Source organism: Leucoraja erinacea, chromosome 14 (genome assembly GCF_028641065.1).
Source record: "Leucoraja erinacea ecotype New England chromosome 14, Leri_hhj_1, whole genome shotgun sequence".
Classification (NCBI taxonomy): Eukaryota; Metazoa; Chordata; class Chondrichthyes; order Rajiformes; family Rajidae; genus Leucoraja; species Leucoraja erinaceus.
This window is the reverse complement of record NC_073390.1, coordinates 28,735,262-28,756,275: the sequence shown is the minus strand read 5'-3', so window position 1 is coordinate 28,756,275 and position 21,014 is coordinate 28,735,262. Positions and strand designations below refer to the sequence as shown.

The 21,014-nt window shown below is 49.0% G+C and overlaps 2 protein-coding genes across 3 annotated transcripts in view; one reads left to right on the top strand and one right to left on the bottom strand.

The window, feature by feature from the left end:
- The window catches only part of LOC129703479 (LIM and senescent cell antigen-like-containing domain protein 1), a 53,756-nt gene extending 50,032 nt beyond the window's left edge, over positions 1-3,724 (top strand). For both annotated transcript variants that reach the window (XM_055645986.1, XM_055645985.1), the window contains exons 8-10: positions 1,076-1,124; positions 2,120-2,195; positions 3,491-3,724. In XM_055645986.1, the coding sequence (XP_055501961.1) occupies positions 1,076-1,124; positions 2,120-2,195; positions 3,491-3,605 (240 nt within the window). In that variant the 3' untranslated portion in view covers positions 3,606-3,724. The remainder of the gene's footprint in view (positions 1-1,075; positions 1,125-2,119; positions 2,196-3,490) is intronic.
- Positions 3,725-9,092: 5,368 nt separating this feature from the next.
- The window catches only part of LOC129703149 (unconventional myosin-VIIa-like), a 111,452-nt gene continuing 99,530 nt past the window's right edge, over positions 9,093-21,014 (bottom strand). The window contains exons 48-51 of the mRNA XM_055645316.1: positions 19,852-19,968; positions 16,805-16,888; positions 11,170-11,289; positions 9,093-11,090 (exon numbers count right to left, since the gene is read on the bottom strand). Of these exons, the coding sequence (XP_055501291.1) occupies positions 11,004-11,090; positions 11,170-11,289; positions 16,805-16,888; positions 19,852-19,968 (408 nt within the window). The 3' untranslated portion in view covers positions 9,093-11,003. The remainder of the gene's footprint in view (positions 11,091-11,169; positions 11,290-16,804; positions 16,889-19,851; positions 19,969-21,014) is intronic.

Here is a 21,014-nt window from a genome sequence, read left to right as displayed (position 1 = left end):
CATAGTTTCAGACAGCCACCTTCGATCCTGATGTCAGGCGCTGCCCATGAGGAGTTTGCACGTTCTCACTGTGGGTTTCCCCCGGGTGCCCCATTACCCTCACACATCCTGAAGATGTGCAGGTTGGTGGATTAGATTGGCTGCTGAAAATTACTCCTGGTGAGTGGGGGAATCCAGGATGGAGGGGGGGGGGGATATTTATGGGAAAGTGGGGAGAATAGAATCGGATCACTATAAATGGACAGCACAGACTGAGTTGACCGAAGGGCCTATTTCATTGCTTCGTCATTCTCTAGTTATATTCTGCAATGTCTTGTCAGAACCTAGCCCATGTTAATTAATCTGGCGAACCTTCCAATGTCAATATACCCCAGCTAACATCTAGTTTACATCACGAGCTGACATCCAGCTGGTGTCCATATCTGTGCACAGTATTCCCTGGGAAGAATTGTGGCAATTGAAAAAGAAAGATACAGCACAGAAACAGGTCCTTCATCCCACAGAATCCACACATCCCATTTATACCTATCCTATACAATCTTATTTCATTTTCCCTACATTCTGATCAACTGCCCTTAAATTCTATCTTGACTAAACTAGGGACAATTTACAATGGCCAATTAACCTGCAGGTCTTGGGGATGTGAGTAGAAACCAGAGTACCCCAGGGAAGCCCATGAGGTCACAAGGAGAACGTGCAAACTCCACAGAGACAGCATTTTACGACAGGATCAAACCCAGGTCGTTGGACCCGTGATGCATTGCAGCATTGCAGTGCAGCATTAAACTGTCTCTTTAGTAATGTTGGCATGTGGAGATTGTTACTCACTTATGCAGTAATATTACTCTATGTCCAGTGCTAATGTTACTTGTACTACACTGTCACCCACTAATTCAGAAGCACTGTGTCTTTATTACTGAATGCGACTCAGTATTTCAGTAATGTTACTAACATGGAATTGTTATTAACTGTAATGTTAACATTTACTGTATCACCGAGTATGTGGGACTGAGCGGAACGGTGTCTCCGGGTGAATGTGTTCTCTGACCCTCACTGCCTGTGTTTGTCTCGGCAGCTGTATGGAGATGTGTGCTATCACTGTAACCGGGTGATTGAGGGTGATGGTAAGTACCCATCCGACTGCCTCCATTCAACTCCTCCACGAGCTAATCCCACCTCCCAGACAGAGACAGATTCTATTCTCTCGCCGGCTACCCACTCAATATCAGTCACACAATTTGCACGGACGATTTCCTTCTCCTGTTTCTATCATCATTCCTACATTTCCCATCTCCCCTGACTCCAGCATCACTCCTGTCCTCACCCTGCCTCCACGGTGACCAGCTCCCAAGTTACACACAGGCGTGTAGCCCAGTGGTGCAGCTTCATATTAACTCCAGAGTTACATAGCCCAGTCTCACAGAATGGGTTGCATAGATCAGCCTTGTACAGGCTATGCCCAGGTTAATGCACGTACGCATGAACAAGCTCCCACAGTTGCCTGATTTACGTACATTCCTACACACTAAAACTGGTTTCCTCTCTCTCACCAACTGGTCATCTTCCTATTTGATCAATCTGTACTTTGATGCCCTTTGTTACGGTACAGTGGAGGTATGATTACCGTACCGAGTGATTTTTGTGTATTTTCTGACTTACGGACAAAATCGGCTCACGGACGTCTGTAAAAACAAACTCAGTCATTCCCTGAGTATGTGTCGATTACACCTGTAACTGCCATGTGAGTGCAGGAATACTGTAGTGAAATGGGTTTAACATTAGGCCGGGCTGGTGATGCCCAAAAACACTTCTTCACAGTTTAAATTGGGGATGATCTGCCTCCATTGGCAGAGATGGGATGGAGGGCAGCAGCATGAGGAGCCAAGACAGGAGCACAGAGGTTAGACTGTGTCCCCATGTGTATTGGTCCCTGGGGATAGTGGAACTGAGGCAGGGGCACTGAGATTGGACCGCATCCCCCATAGTTTGGGCAGAGGGTTAAGGGGACTAAATGGCCTGCTCCTGTTGCCAAGCAACCCAGTTTCATCAAGCGACGGGCACCTGGTTGAACAGTGAGTGGTCTGGAGGTGAAAGTGACAGCATCCATTTTATGTTACAGTGGTGTCGGCTCTCAACAAGTCCTGGTGTGTTCACTGTTTCGCTTGCTCCAACTGTCACTCCAAGCTCACCCTGAAGTAAGTACCTGCCTCCACCGTTGCTCATACTAATCTCTCTCTCCTGCACCCACCTGCCACCGTCAGGGGCCGACTGGATTTCAGAAACTTTCCTCACTGCCGCCATGTCGATGACTATCATAGAACATCCTCACACAACTGTCAGAGGGTTACACACAATGACGATGCTTTCCCATCAGTCTTATGCTGCCGGCCAATCCAGAAGTGCCTTGGAGGACCGAGAGCAAGGCCTTGGAGGACTGAGAGCAAGTGTTCAGCAAAAGCGTCACCGAGTCTACGTTTGGTCTTGCTGATGTTCAGGGTGCCACATTGGCAACACTGGATGCAGTAGATGGAGTTAGACATGGTGCACATGAAGCTCTGTCTCACTTGGAAGGACTGCTGGGGTCCCTAGATGGAGATGAGGGAGGAGGTGTAGCGACAGGTGGTTGCAGAGGAAGGTACGTGGGGAGGGAAGGAATGTGTGATCCAAGGAGTTGTGGAGGAAACAGTAGGTGGAAAGGGGTGGAGATGTGACTGGTAGTGGGATCACTTTGGAGGTGGTGGAAATGTCGGATGTGTTTGATGAGAAGGCTGGTTGGGTGAAAGGTGGGGACCGGGAAAATTCTATCCTTGTTCCATCTGGGGGGAAGTGGAGTGAGACCAGAACTGAGGACACAAGAGGAAATGTGGGATCCATCTGTGACTGTCATAGATGCGATATAGGGGGGAAAACCATGTTAAGGTTAGGAAAGAGGATATCTTGGATGTCCAAGAATGGAAAGCCTCGTCTTGGGTGCAAATGCGGCTGAAATGGAGGAATTGAGAGTAGGGGCTAGTGCCTTTGCAGGAGGCAGGGTGAGAGGTGTAGTCCACATACCTGTGGCAGTTGGTACGTTTACAGTGGATAGAAACATAGAAAATAGGTGCAGGAGGGGGCCATTTGGCCATTCGAGCCAGCACCGCCATTCATTGTGATCATGGCTGATCGTCCCCAATCAATAACCCGTGCCTGCTTTCTCCCCATATCCCTTGATTCCACCAGCCCCTAGAGCTGTATCTAACTCTCTCTTAAATCCATCCAGTGACTTGGCCTCCACTGCCCTCTGTGGCAGGGAGTTGATAGTCTGGCCCCAGTCATGGCTACAGAGAAATCATCTGAAGGGCCACTCCCTCCAGATTCCGGCACTCACCTACACATTGCAGGCAACCAATTAACCCACCAATATGCATGTCTTTAGGATGTGGGAGGTAACCGGAGGCTGCAGGCGTCCCGTGACGGTTGTGAGTCTGAGCGGGTTGTGTCTTTTGTGCAGGAACAGGTTTGTGGAGTTCGACATGAAGCCCGTGTGCAAACGATGTTACGAGAAGTTCCCGCTGGAACTGAAGAAGCGACTGAAGAAGCTGTCTGAGAGAAACATGCGGAAGTAAGGCCAGGGCTGCAGCGGTCCGTGAATCCTGGTCCTCTGGGATAGGGGCCGGGACACCCTCGATATATTCAGCGAGGAGAGCACAATGCCACGCTTGACTCAATCATTTACTTACCAGTGTGGAGGGTAAGGGGTGGGGGGGGTTGGGGGGGGGGGGGGGATACTGGTGTTAGATCATGCAGCTTCACCACAGGGACCTGGGTTTGTGTCACTTGGTGCAGCCTCTGTGATCCCTGTTTGACGAGAGAGCTAATTGTTGAACAAGCCCCGCGATGCACTGGAGCTGCAGTGAACACGCTTGTTTATTGCTTAAGAAGGAACTGCAGATGCTGGAAAATCTAAGGTAGACAAAAATGCTGGAGAAACTCAGTGGGCGCGGCAGCATCTATGGAGCGAAGGAAAAAGGCAACGTTTCGGGCCGAAACCCTTCTTCGGGTGTGTTTATTGCGTTGCCTTTCCCAGTCTGGCGCTGGGGAGCCCAATGAGCACAGTATGTGGTGGTGACAGGTTACAGCAACAACAACCCTGGTCATCGTCAGCAGGAAACTCCGAGAGACCCATGACATGCTGGAATCTGGAGTGAAGAATAAAGTGGTGCAGGAACACAGCGGGTCAGGCAGCATCTGTAGGGGGAAATGACACCTCATGTTTTGGCCCAGGACCCTTCATCTGGACTGATAGATGGGAGGGGAGGTTACCAGAATAGTGGTGAGGGGTGGGGTGACCTAGCCACCGATGGGTGGATCAGGTGAGGAGGGGGTGGATAGGCAGATGGAGTCGTGTGCGGTTGGGCGATGGAAGGATTTGGTGACCTGCTCCCTCTATGTCTCTTTCTATGTCCCCACAGTTCCCATCTGCTCAACTCTCACTTATTTGGTTCCACCGTTCCATTCCTTTAGATGTCACCATCTCCAGACTTGCCTGCAACCCACCACTGTTGCTATCTCCACCCTCAACTTCCCAACTCCTCCTCACCTAGACCCACATATTGCTGCCAGCTCTTGCCCCAACTCTCCCTCCCGCCTCCTTATACTGCCTGCCTTCTCTATCAGTTCAGATGTGGTCACGTTCCGAATCGTTGACTATCCATTTCCCTCCACAGATACTGCCTGACTGTTTGTTGCTTCACAAAAGACTCTACCTGTGTGCCAATTGTAATCAGTTACATTGAAATCTGTGTAGTAACAATCCAATTTGTAAAGACAGCACACCAGTAGCTCACGGTTAATTGGTCATTTTCATTGAGATGGACAGTACACCGACTGAAAGAACTGCGCACTGGAAGATTTACTCCAGCATGTTAAAGTTGGGGAGTTGTTGCCAAGTTGAATCTACAAATTCTTTGACCTTGATGAAGCCGGCCTGATTGTCCACAATGGAACTGAAGGGACGGCATTGTGAATGGGTGAAGCTCTTGACAGAATTCATTCATTCAGTTGTGGCTTGTGGGTGAAAGGTCTTTGAGGCCTGAGACGGCAGATTTAGAGCAGTGAGTGGAAGCAATTACTAGCGGCAGCCTTTACACCGTGCTCACAGCTGCAGCTGTGGCTACCCTGAGCACAGCCTGATTAAACAGGCAGAACTGCTGGTTAGACACTATCTGGTTAATGCACTCGCTGTCTTCACAGAGTGCGCGTTACCGTATAGAGTTTCAAATGAAAGCAGACGCACCGACCGCCAGCTGGAGGGGCGAGAGTAAAGGGTTGTTGAGCCGCCTATGTGACTGTGCTCAGCATTGCCTCCTTGCTGAGCTTTGGGGGCTGACTCACTATACTGTGCATGGAGATCAAAACACTGACATTGCTGGAAACATGACATTAAGAACAGCCAGCAGTGGGGCAGCATCCGCAGAGACAGGATCAGCTCTGCCACCCTTCACCCAATCCGACTGTTCCTTCCTCCAAAGACGCTGCCTGACCTGACGAGTGTTTCCTGTTTTGATTTTATTGCACATTGCTTTGCTCCACTGAAGTGCATGTCGCTATAAAACATTCTAGACTCACCCAAAGCAAAGAACCGCCTGCTTCGATAGCCCAGGAAAGCAATGGGGAATGATAGAGATAAGCGGCACTCTCGCGGCTGACGTCGTGGCTCTGTGCGGTGCCCACTGACTGGAGGGTCAATAGGTGACCCGTGGCCCATCAGCAGGGTTACTGAGCAAACACACAGAAGGATCGCAAGACAGGTCCACCCCATACCCAACATTAGCTGATTCCCAGCAGGAGATCGGAGGGGCTGCAGCCAACCCTTGTTCACAGGGAGGATCCTGGACCAGGGTGGGAAGCTGGAGTCCTGGGATCGAGACTCCCCACAGGCCCCAAGCCCCGTCATGCAAGCTTGAGTGTGTAAGAAGGAACTGCAGATGCTGGTCTAAACTGAAGATAGACACAAAATGCTGGAGTAACTCAGCGGGACAGGCAGCATCTCTGGAGAGAAGGATGGGTAACGCTTCAGGTCGAGACCCTTCTCCAGACTACCGAGTGCTCCGAGCCAGGTCAACTATCTGGGGAGGGCAGGGAGCTGGGCTCGCACTGGGATCTGAGGATCAGTTCATTGTTGAGTGGTGGGAGGTGGGCATGAGATTCAGGGGTGGAGGATGGGAGAGGGTGTGGGGTGCAACTGGGTGTGGGCTCAAGTGTTGGAGGGTGTGGGAGTGGGCAAAGGGCAGAGGACATGAGTGTTACACGGGTGGGGGTTGGGACAGAGTGTGTGGTGAAGGGTCGGACAGCGTGAGAGAGGGCAGGGGGTGAAGGTATTGCAGGCGTAGAGAGGGAGTCCAGAGATGGGGGAGAAGGTGGAGGTTACATAACGTGAGATGCTGGAGCCATTTGGCCCGCTACATCTTCGATTACATCAGCAATTATTACAAAAATAACTCCAAATGTCGAATTTGTCCCAATGCTGTGACCTCTCACTCTTTTAAATTCCACTCTCCCCATCCCTTCGTGTAACACCACTCTGTCTTCGTGAGAATGAACTCCCATTGCCCAAGTGCTGCCCTTGCTGAGGGGTAGAGACCAAACTGCATTTGCTTGTACAAGCTGGTCGATAGTCACTCCTCATTACTCATTCCTGGTCCGTTTTGACTATTCCTTTGGAAGAAGCACCTCTCCACGTATTACCCAATTGAGCTTGGGGGATAGGAGGTAGAGATAGAGATTTGAGGCATACAATGGTGAGAAAGGATGTGGGCACAGGGACATTGGGCTGCATGCTGACCTATTGATTTGTGACGATATCTGCAGCTCACAACAACAGACCTCCACTGGTCTTTTTGCTGCTCGTTCACTTTGCTCCTCTCACACAATCAGCTCCAGCTCTTTCCATTCTCCCTCCTGTGTTTTCATCCATCTATTCCTGAATCCAAGACTTTGCTCCTTTCCCAAAATCCTTCCAGCCACTCACTCGCTAAGCAAGCTTCTCGTGATTTCCTGATTGGTTTATTGTTAGATATCATATTTATTCCCTTGATTTTAATTTGCCCCAAAATACTTCCTCTTCCCCACACTTATTGACGTCCAGAAGTCATAGATCCCTGTTGTACAGCTGACACATCAGCTGTCAGCTATCTCTGTTTAAGTCTCAACTTATTCGGCATCTCTCGATAATTGTGTCCTCTACATTTGTGACAAAGATTGATAATTTTTGTCAATCTTCAGGACACGACTTCTTTCACCTCACACCTGAAATGTGGAGAGCGCAACTCCAAGCTTCCTCCGAGAGAAAAAAAACAAAAATAGCAGGTCAGGCAGCATCTGTGGAGAGAGAACCAAACTCATCCTTGGCCCTCCATCAGAACTCCACAGTTACGGAGTGTTTCCAGCATCTGCAGTTTTTGATTTTGAATTAATTCTCTGATAGCTCAAACCAGCTGACCTCCTGTGCTTGTGCCAAAATACTCAATGTTCTCTAATTCAATTCTGGAAGTATTGGATGTGTGGTGTTTGTCTGTGGCAAGGATGAGGCATGAATGTAATGGAGTTCCAGAGACCCCAGTATTATACACAAGGACTTTCATGGGATAAATAAATTGAACAAAACTGGGCAGGGAGGGGGGGGGGGGGGAGGAAGTGAAACACATTTGTTGTGCCGGTGTAAAAGTAGTAAAACATTAACCGTGCCCAGTGAGAAACTACTCATCAAAGCGCAGTCTTTCATGACAAATGTTAGTCAAGATCTGAAGTAAAATGAGTCTGCCTTCCCCACACAAGAAAGCATTAGACTCTGTTTTCAGAAGGAGGAAGGAAATCCCTGAACTTCAAGTGTCTCCAGTGTCATAACATTAATGTGGCCTTGTTGGAGTTGGATTTAGCAGCTTTGAAAGCAGATATACTGATTATACTCAACAGCTGCATAAAACTTACATTGTAAACTGCCCATAGTTCTGCTTGTTCTGCTTACATATGCTCAGTAAAAGTTTTGTACCATGGTTATTACATCCTGGCTCAGGTAACAGGTTGCACAGCCCTGAGTGTGGGGAGTGAGACACGGGCTCTGTGTACTTTACACATGCTCACACTCTGGCCTGGTCTGTTGTCACACTACCTTTCCTATTCTAGCTTTTCGGTTGCTATAACTTTATCAATTTCCAACCTTTCGCCTGTTCCTCCATTCATTAAGATACCACCTTCTACTTTGCTTTTCTTCATTCCAGACCTACTCCTTGATTTACATTACAGCAAAATGGCTGTGGGGTTTACATGTGCCATCACTGAGCTTCCACAGCTCATCAGGGTAGAGGATACTAAAGATTCACAACCCTTTCAGGAAAAGGAACTATTCTTTTTTGAAATCCTAAGTATCCTGAGGCACTGGCGCCAATTCTAGACTCCCCCAACCAACTGGCTGGGTATTCTGGGTGTGTTCATCAAAGCTTGGGCAGAACCCAGACCATTGTCAATGACACACCACCTGGGCAGGGTTAACAGTGTCACAACCTCAACCCGACAGCTTGTAAAATGAAGATAACCTTCAAGCCTTGTCATTGGGAGGGTAGTGGGTGGCTTCCATTAATGAAACTCTCGTCAAGGTCCTCGTTCACCTTGACATTCGACATACAGAGGAGAAACAAGCGGCGCTGGACAGAGGATGTCTCATCTTTACTTCCAGTCAAACCCTGACCATCCCCGACCTCCTGGTCATTCATTCCCGCTGGTATGTGGCACCCAACATCTCAAAATGAAAAATTACAATCTTTCCACATTCTCAGGAATTTCTACCCCGGCCCTGCGATACCTCCATCCCAACTTGCTAGGTGTCTTGGTTTAATGGCTCAGAGGCAAATAGCTGCTGATTGTGCAGCACTCCCCCTGCTCCATGCTTGGGCTAGAACCTACAACCGAACGGTCAGACCAAACGTTTGCCCCTACGCCCTGGACCTCTTAGTTTCATATCATATTGAATGACGGTGCAGACTCGAAGGGTCGAATGGCCTACTCCTGCACCTATTTTCTATGTTTCCTATTTTCTATGTTTCCGTCTGAATCTGATTATATCTCAGTCTGGGAGCTCTATCCACACACGAAACGCTACACAAATGCAAGCTGTTATTTTAAAATGTATTTCATTCATTAAATAAACAGATATAATTAATTGTACATGTACACACATTTGCATCTTTCACAATGTACCAATGTGCTTCAAGGCCAATAAAGTACTTTTGAAATGTAATGCTCGTTGCATACAATTGTGGTGGTTGATTTCTGCAGTAAGGCCCCACAAACAGCATTGGGACAGTGGGTTTAATGCTGGTTAAATGATTACTGAGAACATGCTTGGGTCTTTGGGAAGTGGTGTGGAGTCTGTGTAGTGCAGACACACACAGTCCCCCTCGAACAGACTACGACCTCCTGTCAAAGCTCGGCCGACGCTCTCCACCCAGATGATGATACAATGACCACCCACGTTACACCTTCCCGAATCACCACACTCTTCTTACACCACCCAAGTCACCTCACCCACAACACATCATCTACACGGCACACTCCCCACTTCATCCACTCGCATCACCCCACACGTCACCTCACATCACCCCCCCTCGCCCACATCATCCTCTCATTCACTCCACCCAAAACCATGTTGACCCACCCCCTCCCGCCATCACCCAGCACATGATACACTATCCCACAGGCATCACCAGACCCAACATCCCTCACATCATTGTCTAGCGTTCCTACAGACAGACTGTTGCCCCCACTGTCCTTCTCAGATACAACATCCAGTCTTTATATTCAGTGGTGAGGCAGAGAGACTGTGGACCAGGGACTGGGTGCCCCGTGGTGTAGGGGAATCTGGTGCCAGCATGGAGTAGTGCTGTCCAAACACTCCAACTGGAATTTGGACAGACTAATGGGACCGCATTAAACCCTTGGAATTTTCACAAAAACGCACTTAGTTCATAATGCAGAGGTTGACGACTTTGGGCTGACACTATCCCACAGCAGAGTGGCCTCTCACACAGCAGAGCCCTGCATTGCCATTCACTCATCATGGTGGTCTGAACATCGTGGGTGGGTTCTGGGCTGCCGTGGATTAGGGGCAGTGCCTGGGACACACCTGTCTAGTTTGCCTTTGATGCACCATGAAGGTGTCCAAGGACACTACACATCTCATTGTTAACATTTGCGATTATGAACATTTTCAGTCTGAAGGTGTTGATGGTCTCCAACTAACATGTAGAGAACCAGGAGAAGACCGTGTTCTGTGGAGGGAGGGAGGGGGGGCAGTGGGGTGAGGAATTGAATATCCTCAGGGTTTATATCACTGATGCAAAGCAAGGAATTGTCTTGAAGTGAATTACTGCGAGAGGTACTATATAAAGGCAGGCTGACTCTTCCTCATGACCAGAGAGTGGGAGCAAGAGATGTGTCCTATCAGGCCCAGGCACTGGTTAAAGAAGTCCTCAATGTGTCACCTTGATTGCAGTGAAAGATATCGTCAGTTAGCAAGGCACTGCCTGTGGCATTGGTTGTCCAGAGCTCCATGGGGAGAACCCTCAGCTGCAAAGTGACTTCCCTCAAAAGGAAGGGGGAGATTTTGCAGTATGGAGACAGGAAGGCAGAGAAAGGGAAAGAGAGATAGATAAAGTAGGTGGGAGAGAGTGAGAGACAGAGTGAGACAGAGAGAAAGAAAGAGAGATTGAGGTAAGAGAGAAAGAAGGAATAAGAAAGGAAGGGTGAGAGAGAAAAGGGGAGAGAGAGAGAGAAAGACAGAAAGAGGGAGAAAGAAAGGGAGAAGGAGAGAGAAAGAAAGGGAGAGGGAGAAAAAGGCAAAGAACAAGGAGTGAAAGAGGAGAGGAGAAAGAAAGAGAAAGATTGGGTGAGAAACAAAGTGAGAGAGCTGGGCAGTGAATGTATGTTAAGGCATCATTGATAGAGACCCTTCTTTAACCTTGGTCCCATCAGGCGGCAGGATTCCCAGCCGATCTTTGCCTTGCTGCTACGAACGCACTCACGTATGATGTCAGAAGGTCGTCCATCTTGTAACCCTTTGATCAAAGAAAGCAAGAATTAAATGAGGAAATGCAGTTTGACCACAATGCGATCTTGCTCTTTGAGTGACCTCACCAGTGAGGTCTCACACAGGATCCTTTCTCCCTTCATCATGCTGCCGACCGACATGTGGAAGTACGTGCTGCCACTGCACCAGTTGGAGATTTTGTTGAACGGATGGGTCACCAGAGGTTCCTGAAAGCAGAGAGCAGAGGAGCATGAGATGGCTGAACATCAGTGGAGCTCTGATATGAAGCACTGGCCACTCAGGGATCAAGGTCAACAGGGGATCCTCTGTTGCCTTTAGGCTGCAGGTGATACACTGAAACGACAAAGAGGTTTATGAAATAAATCCTGTTTCTCTCTCCACTGATGCTGACTGGGCTGGCTGGGCGTTTCCAGCCGGTTGCTGGTTTTGTATCGCTACTCGCTACTTTTTAAAAGCAAATGGCACGTTGGCCTTCAGAGCGAGAGGATTTGAGTATAGGAGCAAGGTCCTACTGCAATTGTACAGGGCCCTGGTGAGATCACATCTGGAGTATTGTGTGCAGTTTTGTTCTCCTAATTTGAGGAAGGACATTCTTGTTATTAAGGGAGTACAGCGTAGGTTCACCAGGTTAATTCTCGGGATGGCGGGACTGACATGTGATGATTGAATAGGTCAACTGGGCTTGAATTCACTGGAAGTTAGATGGATGAGAGGGTATCATACAAAAACATATACAATTCTTAAGGGATTGGACAGGCCAGATGCAGGAAAAATGTTCCCGATGTTGGGGAAGTCCAGAACCAGGGGGTCACAGTTTAAGAATAAAGGGTCGTCCACTTAGGAATTCTCTGCCACAGAAGTGGACGCCAATTCGCTGGATGTTTTCAAGAGAGAGTTAGATATAGCTCTTAGGGAATGGAATCAAGAGATATTGGGAAAAAGCAGGAACGGGGTATTGATTTTTGATGATCAGCCATGATCATATTGAAGGCGGTGCTGGCTCGAAGGGCCGAATAGCCTACTCCTGCACGTATTGTCTGTCTATGTTTCTATGTTTATTCACTGATTACTCCCCACATTTTAGAAACTAAGGAACGCTTGTGACGGGGCTGATTCTGATTCAACTTGAACAGGAACGGACAGAGATGGCCAGTGGGGAGGTCACTGCAGTTGTGTACAGCTGTGTTGCCAGAGGCAAGTCCTCTGGACCCATTCAAACATTCTGAATTAATTCACCAGCCCACCCCTTAAGGGGCTACTCCAAGAGGAATGTTTCCCTGCAAAGTTATCCTTGCTCCTGGAACAGACACAGGTGGTCACTACAGGACTCGGGATTGGTGGGGACAAATGGAGTTTCCACCCGGAAATTAAACGCGTGCTTCCTTTGTATAGGTTCACCGATCAGAAGCTGGGCTTGTTGTCTGGTTTGTTCATCAGGGATGGAGATAGCAGTGTCACAGGGGACATTCCAGAGAGACTGGGGTTCCTCAGTCAATCACAGTGGAGATCACAAGCAGCGCAGGTCATGGTGGGTGGAGGGGTAGAGGGGTAGGGAGAGGGTGGGGAGAGGGGAGAGGGGAGAGGGTGGGGACAGGGGAGAGGGTGGGGATTGAGGTGGTGCAGAGGTAGCGGTGTTCGGCTTCTGTTTTTAGATTTGATATTACTATTTCCTCCCTGATCCAAAGCCAATTGTTCTGCGGGAGGTGCGTTTGTTTCCACGGTTACGGGCCTACGGGGGAGTCCACGTCCAGACTATAGAGATGGCAACAGAGCTCTTGCCCATTTCCTCTTCTGACTTGCTGAGCCTACCCCCCTGATTTGGATTAGAGGGCAATGTTAGGGAGTGCAGGATGACCCGATGAGTGGTGCCACATCCGAACCACGCAGTCAGGGGAAATGTCCAAAGCAAGTGCCCTGGGTGTCAGCCAAAACTTTAGAATAAAGGAGAGGTCATTTAAGACTGAGGTGAGAAAAAAACTTTTTCACCCAGAGAGTTGTGAATTTGTGGAATTCCCCGCCACAGAGGGCAGTGGAGGCCATGTCAATGGATGGATTTAAGATAGAGTTAGATAGAGTTCTAGGGGCTAGTGGAATCAAGGAATATGGGGAGAAGGCAGACACGGGTTATTGATTGGGGACGATCAGCCATGATCACAATGAATGGCGGTGTTGGCTCGAAAGGTCGAATGGCCTCCTCCTGCACCTATTTTCTATGTTTCTAACACCAGTTCTGGCCTGCTGGTGATGGCTCGGTTAGATTCGTAGACACAGTCTCCCAGCAAAAACTTGTTCAAGCCTATGAGGGGCAGCATCGGTCCAGGTAGACCCCAGTTATAAAGAGCATTGATAGGATTACTCTACTGGGAGGGGAAGCGCTGGTCAATAAGACAGGGAGATCCATGGACAAGAGGTCGGTGCAGAACGTGTAATGGAGAACATCCCAACAGAGCCTGAAACCTCCTGCAGTCACCACTGCTTCTTGACAAGGTGGTGTAGAGTTAGACAGAATCTCACTCCAATAATAGAACCACATTACTCTCTCTGTTCCAGTGGTTCACGTTACGTTGTTTTAATAAGATCCGTAATCTTCCCAAGATGAAAGAGAGGGGGGGAGGGGGGGGGAGAGAAAAAGAGAGGTAGAGAGGTGGGAGAGGAAGAGAAATAGATAAGGGGAGAGGGAAGAGATAGAGAATGAGGAGACGGAGAGGGGCAACTGGGATAGGGGAGAGAGCAAAGAAGAGATGGGGAAGAGGGAGAGAGAGAGAGAGAGAGGGGAAAGAGGGATGATTGAGAGAGGAGGGGAAGGGGAGAGAGAGAGAGGGGCAAAGAGAAAGGGGGAGAGCACACGTGGATATGGATATGGGAGAGAGTGGGAAGAGAGAAAGATGATTGAGGGGGGGTAGAGAACTGGTTTGTGAGAACACTGGACTCATTTCATTTTTGAAGATCTCAGCTTGTCTGCCTCATAGGTGGGATGGGATGAACAAGCCCTCCGTTACCCTGGGGTGAGGGCAGTGGTCCGAGGGACATTCACAAAATCACTGGATCGTGTGGGCTGTGTGATTCTACCCCTCCTGCCCATCCCCCGTCCCCAACCCCCTCCCCCTTACAGCACACTGCTGCCTCATTTCCTTCTGTTTTCCAGCTGTGGCTGGGCAGAGTTACCCTCAGCAGGGAACAGCTGGTCAGGAACCTGGTTAAAGGCCGGAGCTGTAGCAAATCGCTTTGCAATGAAATTACACGCTCCTGACCGTGACTGGCAGCGAGGGTCTCGGCTTACCAGCCGTCCCGCCAGGCGCCTGTCACTGTGTACAACCCCAGCCACACCACGCAGTCCCAGGGGTGCAGCAGCGTGGAGTGTACACCCCCACCCTGGCCGGCCCCCACACACACACTCTGCACAAACCCCAACCTCACACCTCCACCAGCCAGTGCCCGCTGTAAACACAAAGAGCATTTCCCCAGGCAGTGACCTGGAACCCACACAGACCCCAGTCGGTACGGGTGCAAGTCAGGACTGTCCCACATGGCCACACCGAGGGGGGGAGGGGGGGGGAGAAGGAGAACCTTCAGGAAGTGCAGCAGAGTAAACAGGTGTAACAGAGTTACAGGAAAAGCACAGGACCGTTAACGTGGTCGGCACAGGACTGGGGCCAACACACCCTGAACACAGGTCACACGCACCCTGAACACAGGTCACACGCACCCTGAACACGGAACACACACGCACCCTGAACACGGAACACACACGCACCCTAAACACAGGACACACACGCACACCCTAAACACGGGACACACGCACCCTGAACACGGGACACACACGCACACTGAACACAGTACACACACGCACACCCTGAACACAGGTCACACGCACCCTAAACACGGGACACACGCACCCTGAACACGGGACACACACGCACCCTGAACACGGAACACACACGCACACCCTAAACACAGGACACACACCCTAAACACGGGACACACACGCACCCTAAACACGGGACACACGCACCCTGAACACAGGTCACACGCACCCTAAACACGGGACACACACGCACCCTAAACACGGGACACACACACAACCTGAACACATGTCACACACACACACACAACCTGAACATGGGACACACACACACCCTGTACACATGTCACACACACACACATACAACCTGAACACGGAACACATACATGCATCCTGAACACGGGACACACATCGAGTGGGTCGTGGATAAGGATGATAATGTTTTAATCTGATGCTTGTTTGATTTATTGATGTTTGCAAACTGTTGGCAGATTGAATCTTTCCAGCAATTTGTAACTGTGATTATCGGGATAAAAACTTTTGTAAAGGAGAAAAAACCCCTGGACAGAACATCAACGTGTGTTCGCTGAACGCAGAACTTCAACACGCTCTAAACGCAAGACACCATCGTACTCAAACACAGGACACAAACACACACTGAGCGCAGGTCACAAACACACATTTAACAAAAGAACATCTTCCAGACTGAGCACAGGAACCAATGCACACCAAACCCTGCTCTCTCTGCCGTTCCCAGTTGCTCCTTCACCTTCTGTGTTGATTTTGCTTCCATTCCCCACACAGGCAGGGTGCAGCTGGACAACACTAGGCTTGTGCTGAGGCATGTAGACGGGACCGGCTCACAGCAGAGTCTGGGAGATGAACCCACCTCTCATCTGGCTCAAACCTCAGCAACAGAAGCCTGACCCTCACACACAGCCATTTTGGATTTTTTTCTCCAGAGACTCTCTCCGAGCATGGAACTTTTAAAAACAGGATTTCTGTTGGGCTGGATCTTGAGCTGGAATCTTGGGCTGAAGCAAGTTCCAGGCAGGTCCAGAGTCGGGGTACAAGTTGCTGTGTATCAGGTTCCTGACACCCACCGCTGAGGGAGATAATCCACCTTCTTTCTTTCCTACCCAACAATTTAACAACCACCATCACACCACCAAATGTAGAAGAGTAGAGAGAGAGGTGACTGTCTTCAGAGAGAGGAGATCTTCTTCAAAGTAGACATACCTTGAGGAGATTTTGCAGTGGGGGAGAGATGTAGTTAGTTGTGCTTTGTATCCTCCTGTGATGTTGAAGGTATAGCATGGAAACAGGCCATTCGGCCCACCTTGTCCATGCTGATCATTAAGTATCCATAAACTAGTCCCATTTACTAGCATTTGGACTGTAGCCTTCTGTGCTTTGGTAATAAATGTGTTTATCCAAATACCTCTTAAATGTTGGGAGAGACTATGCCTGCACCATCCCCTCAGGCAGCATTTTAAATCTGCAACCACCATCTAAACGTTCCTCCCTAACTCCCTTCTCAACCTCTTACTCCATACCTTATGCCTAGGATCTCTGGTTATAGATGCATCTGCCATGGTGAAAAGATTCCCTCATAATTTTGTACACCTCCATCAGATTCCCCCCCTCAGAGCAAGGAAAACAAACCTAGCCTAGGCTGTAAGATACTCCATCCCAGGTGATGTCCTGGTGAACCTCTACAACCCTCTCCATTTCCTCACTCTCCTTTGAGGTGACCAGAACAATACACAATATTCCAGCTGTGGCCTGCTCAATACAAACCCAGAGCTGAAGATGGATGTGTGTGTGAGCATGCTCTCTGTCTGTCTGTCTGTCTGTCTGTCTGGGAGTTCTGTTTGCAAATGCCTTACCCGGGGTTGTAACCAGTATTTGACGCTCACCTTCGTCCGTGGGTTTATCACCGTCACCCCCTGCCTGTTGATGGCTATCCGGATAATATCCGGAAACGTGGGCTCAGATGTTTGCTAAAATGAAGAAGGCGAAAAAGAAATAAAAAGAGGATACATAAGACAAATCAGTATCAGATGTTAATAATGTCGGCTCCAAGGAGTTTAAGACCACAATAGTTGATGTAGCTGTACTGAAGCACACGCTGATTACATTCAATAATAACCTTCAGAGAGTGCGTGCACGTGGACACACAACACAGAGAGATCACGTGGCCTGAATCTGTGGATGGCTCTGGTGTTGATGTTACACGGAGATTAACATCCTTCCTGTGCTGACCTTCCCAACAGGAATAGACACAACAGAATTTATTTGCCTGATGCGCAGGAAGGAACTGCAGGTGCTGGTTTACGCCGAATATAGATGTAAACCACTGGAGTAACTCAGTGGGATAGGCAGCAACTCTGGAGAAGGAATGGGTGATGTTTTGGGTCGAGCTATTCAGCCATTGCCAACGCCAGATAACAAACGGTTTCATGTAAAACACGGCCCCTGTGTTCTGATAGCAGCACGACTTTTAAAATGACATCTTCACTTGTGCCGGACCTGGGTCATCTTGGGTTCTGAGTACAGTTTACATTGTAGCACGCAATGGACCGTGAAACAGGTGTCTGCCAATAAGCCAGTTGGGTGAGTTAGTCTATTTGGGGGATGTGTCTGGAGAATGGGAGGTAGTGGATTCTGAAAGATTTCAGCAACTTCATGTTTGTTTTAAGAACCACCAAGGAGGAAGAGCGACTCGTGTTTAGCAAAGGGCCCGTGTGCAGGTACAACAGAAGGCAGGGAAGCTGATGATGATCTGGGTTATTGTCAGTGGGAATTGAGTACAATGGGAGGGAGGTTGCGTTTCAGTTAAAGGGGCATTGTTGAGCATTTAGTTTTAGAATTGGCTTCCTTATTAATGAAATATGTTAAAGCATTTGAAGCAGTTCAGAAGTTTCCTGGACTAATAACTGGAATGGGTGGTTTGAGGAGAGGTCAGACAGGCTGGGCTCGAGCCCACTGGAGTCTAGAAGAGTGAAAGGAGACTGGATTGAAACACAAGATTCTGAGGGGGCCTTGACAGGGTTGACGTGGAGAGGATGTTTCCTCATAGGCAATAACCAATAGACAATAGGTGCAGGAGTAGGCCATTCAGCCCTTCGAGCCAGCACCGCCATTCAATGTGATCATGGCTGATCAGCCCCAATCAGTACCCCGTTCTGCCTTCTCCCCCTATCCCCTGACTCCGCTATTTTTAAGAGCCCTATCTAGCTCTCTCTTGAAAGCATCCAGAGAACCTGCCTCCACCGCCCTCTGAGGCAGAGAATTCCACAGAATGTGGGAGAATCTCCAATTATGGGTCTCTGTTTAGAAATAAGTTTCACCTGTTTAGAGCAGAGATGAGTCATAGAGTGATGCAGTGTGGAAACATGCCCTTCGGCCCAACTTTCCCACATCGGCCAACATGTCCCAGCTACACTAGTCTCACCTGCTTGCGTTTGGTCCATATACCGCCAAACCTTTCCTATCCATGTACCTATCTAAGTGTTCTTAAACGTTCTTAAAAGTCCCAGTCTCCTCTGGCAGCTTGTTCCATGCACCCACCAGCCTTTGTGTGAAAAGGATCTGAGAGTCGATGCTCTTTGGAACCCTTCCTCTGAGGGTATTGAAAGCAGTGCATGACCTGGTTAACCCATGCAGGGCCAATGGTCTCAGTGTTGATTTAGATATTCCTCCAGAACTCTCCTGCTCATGCTGGTCCAGCGATCCAAATATTACTACAATCTATCATAGTACTGATGCAGCATTCCCTCTCCGTCCCTCTCTGCTTAAACAGCACCATCGATGAGACAAAGGAGTGGATTGACTATTGCATGCAGCATCCTGAAAAATGTCAACTCCCCCACCTCCCCGAGAAAAGACACGGAGTGCCAGGGGCCTCACAGTCAATGTGTGACCATGTGGTTTCTGGCTGAGAAGATGGAAGGGACCATCACAACACTGCATCTCTGTATCTGTACTCCAGCAGAGGAGATGTTGGCCACGGCTCAACAAAGGGCAGCTTGGAGATAAGGTGGCCATTGTGAGCATCATGACTCCGTTATAAACATTGCACTAACAGCACATGGGAGCATGAAAATTGACCAGAAAACTCGAAGGAACTCGAGTAAAATGGTGCAAACCAATGATCTCTGAGCAGGACTAGCAGTTCAAATGCAGTGGCTATGTTCTCTTTTCTTTACCTACTGGTCTCTAACATGTACATCAGGGTAGAGCTGCTGCCTCATTAGTTTCAGCAACCTGGCTTTGTCCTGACTTCTGGTGCTGTCTGTAAGGAGTTTGCACGTTCTCCCTGTGATTGCGTGGGTTTCCCCAGGGTGCCCCAGTTTCCTCCTATATCGCAAAGACGTGCGGTTGTTGGTTTAATTGGCCTCTGTAGGTTGCCTCTAGTGTGTGGTAGAATGCATGGGGGGGGGGGGGGGGCGGGGGGGGGGGGGGGGGGGGGGGGGGGGTGGGGGGGGGAGTGGGGAGATGGGGCTTATGGGAATGTGGGGAGAATAAAATGTGATTAATGTAAATGACAGATTTGGTGGGCTGAAGGGCAGAGGAGTCCATTCCTGATTTAGATGGGAGCTTGCCGCACCTGTAGTCCTGGAACATAGCCAGAGCTGTGGTGATAGGGTTACCGAGTCACCAGTGGAGCTTCCAATCCCGGACGGAGTGAATCTTCAGCTGATGGGGCAAATGCTGGAGTCCCTCCTTCCCCCTGGTCACTGAATAACCACCTCCCACTCCGACACTGACCACCTTCCCCACTGTTACCTGTGCTTCAGGCAGCCACGACAGAAAGTGAGGCCACAGACCATGGCGTTCCCCTTATCCCGTATATTCAAAGCCAATTCCTGGGAAAGTAACTCAAACCTCCAAGGAACGTGGACCGCGGCTGAACCACAACAGCGCTGCGATCTACAACCCCAATCTCGGAGCAAGCTCTTACCTTCACATCAAAGAATGCTGATCCGAACGTTGGCAGGCGGTGCAGTAGTTTGAGGAAGGCGAGCTTCACCTCATCCCTCGTCTTCCCTGCATGCTTATTGACTATTGCCACAATGGCCTGCAAAGGGAATTGACAATGAGCTCTCAGTCTAAGCAGGGCCCAGACCACCACTGACTGCCTATTGCATACACACGGCGTATCGGGTACATTTGGGTTCTACCTTATTGCATCCTTGGATGTTAAAAATTCCCCTCAAGTTATAGAGTCATAAGGTCATAAATGATAGGAGTAGAATCAGTCCATTCACCCCATCAACTCTATACCGCCATTCAATCATGGCTGATCTACTCTCCCTCCTAACCACACTTTCTTGCCTACTCCCATCACCTCTGACACCTGTACTAATCAAAAATCTAACTATCTCCGCCTTAAATATATCCACTGACTTTGCCCCTACAGCCTTTTATGGCAAAGAAACTCAACAGATTCACCACTCTCCGACTAAAGAAATTTCTCCCCATCTCCTTCCAAAAAGAACATCCTTTAATTCTGAGGCTAAGACCTCTAGTACTGGACTCTCCCACTTGTGGAAACATACAGCATGGAACCAGGCCCTTCGGCCCAACTTGCCCACGCACCAACATGTCCCATCTACACTACTCCCACCTGCCTGCTTTTGGCCCATATCCCTCTAAATGTACCCCAGGGGCTGCACCCTATCTTCTAACTTGCTACATTTATCGTCCTCCAAACTCAAGTGAGGTCAGTTATGCCAGATCATCAGTTACATTGCCAGCATTCTGCTTTATTTTCTCTTCTGGCATTTAACATTTTATTCATCTCCACATATTTACATCTCCTGGGACACCAGAGCCTGAGGAAATGTTACTGAAAGATGTAAGACCTGGAGGGGATATGACAATGTAGAGGCCTAAATATTTAAACCACAGCAAGAGCATTGGACAAAGAGTTGTAGTTAGAAGGTTAGGGGGGATCATTTCAAATTGAGGCATTTAGGAACTTCTAGTCGTGGGTGGGTGCTGGTGTTCTCTACCTCAGATGGTGGTGGAGATTAATTCACTGCCTCAGAGGGTGGTAGAGAAGCAAATCTCTGTGATTATTTAAAGACATATAGCTTTCGGGAAAACTAGGGAATTGAGGCA